The sequence below is a fragment of the Hyalella azteca genome, unplaced genomic scaffold (genome assembly GCF_000764305.2).
Source record: "Hyalella azteca isolate HAZT.00-mixed unplaced genomic scaffold, Hazt_2.0.2 contig5432, whole genome shotgun sequence".
NCBI classification, from domain to species: Eukaryota; Metazoa; Arthropoda; class Malacostraca; order Amphipoda; family Hyalellidae; genus Hyalella; species Hyalella azteca.
In genome coordinates this window covers 544861-551312 of record NW_025935622.1, presented here as the reverse complement: position 1 = coordinate 551312, position 6452 = coordinate 544861, and the positions used below count along the sequence as shown (strand labels likewise).

At 41.1% G+C, this 6452-nt stretch overlaps 1 protein-coding gene across 1 annotated transcript; it reads left to right on the top strand.

Moving 5' to 3' along the window:
* Positions 1–1863: 1863 nt before the first annotated feature.
* Positions 1864–5573, top strand: LOC108666335. The gene is made up of 3 exons (XM_047880472.1): positions 1864–2070; positions 2677–2833; positions 3390–5573. The coding sequence occupies exons 1-3, from the start codon at positions 1874–1876 to the stop codon at positions 4005–4007; spliced, it is 972 nt and encodes a 323-aa protein (XP_047736428.1). The 5' UTR covers positions 1864–1873; the 3' UTR covers positions 4008–5573.
* Positions 5574–6452: the final 879 nt, after the last annotated feature.

Below are 6452 nucleotides of genomic sequence, written 5' to 3'. Positions count from 1 at the left end.
TATCCTAAATTATTTTTCCAACCATGGGCCTATTTTCTTCAATGTCGACACTTCTATTCTTATTCTAAAGGTTAGTTTCAAATTTTATTCCACTCATATGAGTGATGAGAAATTTCTTTCATATTTAGGTCATCCATCAATTCGAAAATTTACCTCTAATAATAATTTCCGAGATATTTGTATTGCAAGTTATTATTTTTTGCACAATTGAACGGGACTGCTGAGTAAACAAGCGCTCTGCTCGAAGACGTAATTACGATGGTAGCTTTGTTTGCTGAGCGCCGCTTGCTCAACGAAGGAAAATGTTTGTGCGTCAGGACACCTCCAGCGTTTAGTCTCGCGAGTTTCACTACCTATTTTTTTCAATATACATCTATCCATCATTGCAAATTTATCCATTAATACAGTGGACCTCGTTTTAAGAACTTAATTTCTACAGGAACTCAATTCGTGAAGCGGTTCGTGACATACTCATAAAGCGACCCCATTCTTTCCGTTGAAATTAATGGAAAATATTCAGATCCGTGTAGTGCCTCCCTAAAAGTGACATTCTTTACGTATACACTGTGCTTAAAATAGGCTGAAAAATAAGTATGTTTACGCTGAGTTGCCTAGTATAGCATCTTTCTGACTCAGATCGTATATTTATTTCGGCTGTAGTGCTAGGCCAGGTCAGCCAGCCTCATGACGGCCGCATGTTTATTGATGATGTACAATTCATCCTGATAGGTATCGAGACTTATTATGTGGATCAACTACTAATTTACAGTGACTGAGGTCGTACAGCGAAGTACAGGCGTTTAGCGGAGCACATTTTTTCAATCTGACGGTTCGTAAAGTAGGGCGATCGTGAATCGTTGGAAATACACATCCGTCAATTACGCATTCATTAAATTTCAGATGTTAATAGTATTGCATTATAATTATTATTAAAAATGAACTTATTCTAGTAGAGACTGTTATAAAATTTGGACCGATGAAGCAGACAGTGAAAAACACCCATGCAGATTTCAATAGTTAAATTACGATGATTTAATTTCATGATTGATATACTGCACACTACCTCATACTGCGATTTTTTGCTGTAAATGATTCTCAAGTGGTTATTTCGGCTGTAATGATGGTAGCGCGTATCTTTATTTATATATAATCATTTTAAATTCTATATTATTTTGGCGTGTGCGTTTGAAGGTCATGCGCTGAATGCCAGATGGATTATTATAAACTGACCCGAGTGTCGATTTTAAATTCGAAAATTTAAGTGGACAAGTAATATCCGATGCTCTTCACTTACATCTGCAAAAAATATAACTCAGTACTCACTGCAGTGAGTGACAGAGAGCGCATTTTCTCGTCGACGAAAACTTGAGGTCACGGACGGACGGACGGACAGACAGACAAACGGACAGACAGACAGACGGACAGACAGAAGGACAGACAGATAGACAGACAAATAAACAGACAGACGGACATGGCGAGCACAATAGTGCATTTTTCCTATAAATGAGAAAATGCGCTAAAAAGCTTACAGAATTGAGATAATTTCTCTATTACGGGGATTGATGAATAGAATCATCGCTGTTCAACGAGCATATTATTTAGAGGATCGCTTAGTCTTCTGATAACGAAATACGCGCGCCGTTGTTCTCTTTGTTTAGGCTTCTGGTCACCTAGCAACTAACATCGAGGAGGGATGTGAGAATGCGCTTTTAATGTAAAAAATGACTTCCTTGAACATCACTTGGAATTGATAGCTTTCATAAGAACTATCAAGTGGAATGTTATCAAACTTTGGTTTGAAGTGGTACGTGTCCAAATATTAATTATTGTAATTATCCCTTAACTTAAGTCGAGATATGATAAGCAGTTGAGTATGATAAGAAATTATTTGGGTTCTGGAAACGTTAGAAATAAAATGGAGAATGGGAACGCCGCTCCCACTGCGGTGCTCGCTTCGGATCCGTGGTCGCTGCAGGCGACTGGTGTTACCAGCTCGGCAGACGACACGTCGCGCCTCTGCCTCGTCACTGAGCCCGACGACCAGGGTGGGAGAGACGTGCTGGGACTCAGGTACGTAGGTTTACGGCATGAATAATATCAGATAATAATAAGTGCAATTTCTTTCCCCTGATTTAATGACGAAGCTATGAAAAATAAGTATAATGTGAGCAATTTTTATAGTTATTCATTAATTAGGATTTTAAGATACCTAAGGGCAGGGTGGCCCAGTGGTTAAAGTTCAGAGTACCAAGATTGGCGCAGAGAGGTGCGGGTTCGATCCCAGCTCTGTGCGCCAGTTTCTGGTCAGAATCGGCAAGGAGGCCGGGCGGTTAAGCATAGCAGAATTGTAGCAGTGAGTTGCGAGTTCGAGACCGCAAAATGCTGTGAATGTTCTGCGATGTTAAGAATCGGCGACAGGCCTACGGCCTAATAAACGCTGAAACCGCTATTATTATTATTTATTATTATTAAGTGTTGTGCATGCGATGAATAAATATTTGCTGAATTCAGGACCTAATTCCAGCAAGAACTGCTCGTAAACTGAAAAATTAGGCATGGTAACTAATCTATTCTTTGCTTAAAATCCAGAATTCGTTTCAGAATGGGTTGAAAGCTCTCAAGTTTCTATTTGGAGTTTGTATAACTCAGTAAGACTTGAATTCCCTGCTTCAACAGCGTGGATGTGTCGAATCGCCGTTATTCGTCCTACAAGTCAGCACCATATATTGGCCGCTGCATACACATCGACGATGCCATACTGAGCTGCAGTTTAAAATGTCTTACACCGCATCATCTCTTCAACAAAGCGAACGATGAATTGTCGAATACCACCGTGAGTTACCGCGTTGGAGGGTTCCAAATCAGATTTCAAAGCCAGCTTTATTTTTCGCTGTTTTATTTATCTTCTAATAATTTTGAAACTTCACCACTGCCTGTTTATTTTTCATAAATTTATTTTATTGCTCAGTTCCTGAAATGATTCATACCCAAATGATTCCGATGTAGAAATCTAACGGGAGATCGAGGTGAAAACAATAAGTTGCAACGACATTTTTACAATTTATTTTGTTATAGAAGACTTGACTTATCAACGGGCTCATGGTTGAACTAATATCACAAGTTCAACCATAAACGTGTCTGCCTACTTTTACCCCTCATTCGAATAAGTATGATCGATGAACCAAGATTACGCTTCAATATGGTGTGATTCTTTTCCTTCACTGCTAAGTCTGGGGTAAAAGCACATGAGCTGTGAATAATTGTTAAGAAACTACCAGTATATGAACGATTGCAGAAAATGGGTGAAAATAAAAATTACTGTATCATCACTAGACTAAAATTGAAGAATTGCAATCAATCATACTGAAAAATTCCGAATTCCGCTTCAGGTTCTGTGGACTGAACCAGTCAGAGACGCTCGTCGCCACAACATATTCGGCAACGTCACCTTCACCGTGGCCTGGTCCGACATGTACAGGCAGTTTGGCCCTAATATGTACTATCTTCGGCAACGTACTTCTCACAACATTACAACTGAAATACTGATCACTAAAAAACGTTTTAACACCTTAGAATTAGTTGATTTCAATGCCAAGAATGCTCCTGTAAGAAGAGGAGAATGCAATTGTGCATCAGAGAGCAAAATGTGTAACTGTGGTTCGTTGAAATACGCAACAAAAATTCGAAGAGGTAAATCAAGTATCAGGCATCATATACAAATAGCCGTTGATGCCACAATCTGGGAGGGTTTTTGGGTCTATGCTCTGAGCACCATTGTACTGAATGACCACCAGCATAATAAATTTTGTTTCAGGCAGGAATACGTAAAACCCAAGAGGCCTTGTCAGTTTTATTGTGACGCAAGCCAAGTCCAAACTATTTTATGGCTACAATGCCACCACGAACTTGATGAGGATTTTAGGCGCGAATGGTATGATAGATTTTGGCAGAATTGGATGCATCATTTTGAAAGTTACAGTCAATCTCTACCATATTATTTTAAATAAGCATTTAAGGGACATCTGTCTCATCAGTCAAATTTGAAAGATTTTTGGCTCTTTTACAATTCCACGTCGCATGAAATTTATTGCATTGTTTTGATCACTGCGGATTGGAGAAGATTAGAGCAAGTGCAGTGCATGGGCAGATATATTGGTGCCGGGTTGGGCTCCCTTTTACAAACATTATACAAGATTTTAGTTGTTTTAAATCGCAAAGATAACTCAACTTTTTATTTAACACGCTTCGAGCTTTTTCTTAGTTCGCGCTTTCTCGTACTTTATTAAGTACGAAATTAATTAGATAAATGATATGATTTGTGCTCGATTGGAAGGTGGTGTTATGGTCAAGAAATGTCATATGGTCAAAAAATTCTGGTGTTATGTCAAGAAATGTACCTGCTATATTATAATTCGTGAATCGACTGTCCTATGCTACTCAATCATCTGCCAAGATTACAAACATTTTTGCAACGTCTAACACTGTGGGTTCGAATAATTTTCTGTACTGACCTTCACAGCCAAAATTATTGAAACATGTATTAATTGCAATTTAGATGCTACCGAGGTATAGTGAACCGGGAAATCGCTATAACAGATGCCGTTTGTTTAGGCTAAGCTTTCCCGTTTTCACCAGCACATACGATTTTTTCGCAAGCACCGATGATGTTCTCACAAACACGCTATACTTGCACGCACAATGTCAGATAATATCTGCAGATAACGCACACGGCGCATTTAGAAGTGATTTTATTCCAGTTTCGCTGTGAACGTTTATGCGTCAATATTGATTCCAAGGTCGTCCTACTTCAGCAACGAATTTTTCATCAACTAGCCTGACTCATGAAGCTGTTTGTATCAAATCAGTTTTCAATTGCCCAAATTTAGTAGTTGAATCGACTCTTAAGTATAAGATGAGGGCCCCCAAGCATTGATTAATTATTTAGCTAGTACATTTCACAGCACATTACGTATGCCCTTATAGGACGTTTTCAACACCTCATATATTTTTCGCATCAGTCCCGACAGATTCGGGTTAGGCGGAACCGTCACTCCCAATTTTTGTGTGTTAAGGAGATGATCACAAAAATGACGAGCAGCTGTGGTTGAAATCAAGTTCGTTGAATTTGAAATTTGGTAGTTGCGATTTTTGTACTTAGCTGTACAAATGCGTGGAGGGGGTGAGGGTCTGGGGCCTGCAGCGGCATGAGCGCAACAGCATCAACTTCAGGCGTACGGTGCGACAGAACAGCTACTTCCACAGACCTGCATTGGACGTTCGAAAAGTTATGAAACACGTGAACTGCGAGCTAACGTTGCAGGTATAGCAGATCTCTCTACTGCAAACATATTCAAACTAGCGACATTCGAAATGCAGCATAGCGGGATCGCCTCACCTTTGGCATCACTGGCTTCACACATATGGACCCACAGCGGGAGCGCAGCCGTGCACCTCCAATTTTGTGCACCAATAAGCGCTGAATCGAACGCCTTGGATCTATCCGAACATCTACCAATCAGCCGTTAACCACTCGGCTTTGTCCTCCTCCGGCCTTGCATAAAACCTGCCGTGCACCACCAGGCCGCGGAGCGAATATGATTTCCGGACATCGTTAAATTACGTAATTTTACGTTCACCGCATGAAAGGTTAGGTGCCAGATAGCATAGTTCTCTTGCAAAATTTATCGTCATTCGAAGATTGGCCGTTCGACCGAGGGCTGGTTCGACGCACGGCCGAGATATGATTGTCCAGAAGTGTTGAAGGCTACGTTCCGGAAGGCAGGAATCATGATGGTCCATTACATCCAGGGCAGTAGTGGTCTTCGGCAGGCGACCCATCACAGCTAACACCTGTCCGGCCAGTCACTCCAATCGTGACTGTTGCCAGGACAATAGTTCGGTTAGCTGTTTAGTCTTGCACTATTAGCTCTTAGATTACTCTCTTTGCGTAGATGAGATCTAGAGATAATGCAAGCTTTCAAAAATTAATAGAGATAATGCAAAAATCCAAGTTATTAATTCCTCCTGCAAAGCCGTCGACGCCTGTGGAAACCAGTATACTTCTCTTTTCAAATCTTATGATCCGACATTAAAGTCATGTTCCGTGTTCGACTGGATTCGACACTCCATCATATCGCTCGCCTCCCGTCCCGTGACAGGTGCCTTGACTACTTAATCATAGCGGTATCAGCGTTTATTAAGCCGCATTAGTGTCGCCGATTATAACATCGCAGAAAATTCACAGCTTGTTGCGGTCTCGAACACGCAACTCACAACTCCGATTAGGCTTTGCGTAACCGCCCGGCCTCCTTGCTGATTCTGACCAGAAACTGGCGCATAGAGCTGGGATCGAACTATAGCATCTCTCTGCTCTAATCCTGATACTCTGAACTGGAACCACTGGGCCACACTGCCTAGTAACAGCTGCCTGGAGGACGTCTCGCTGCCTCGGA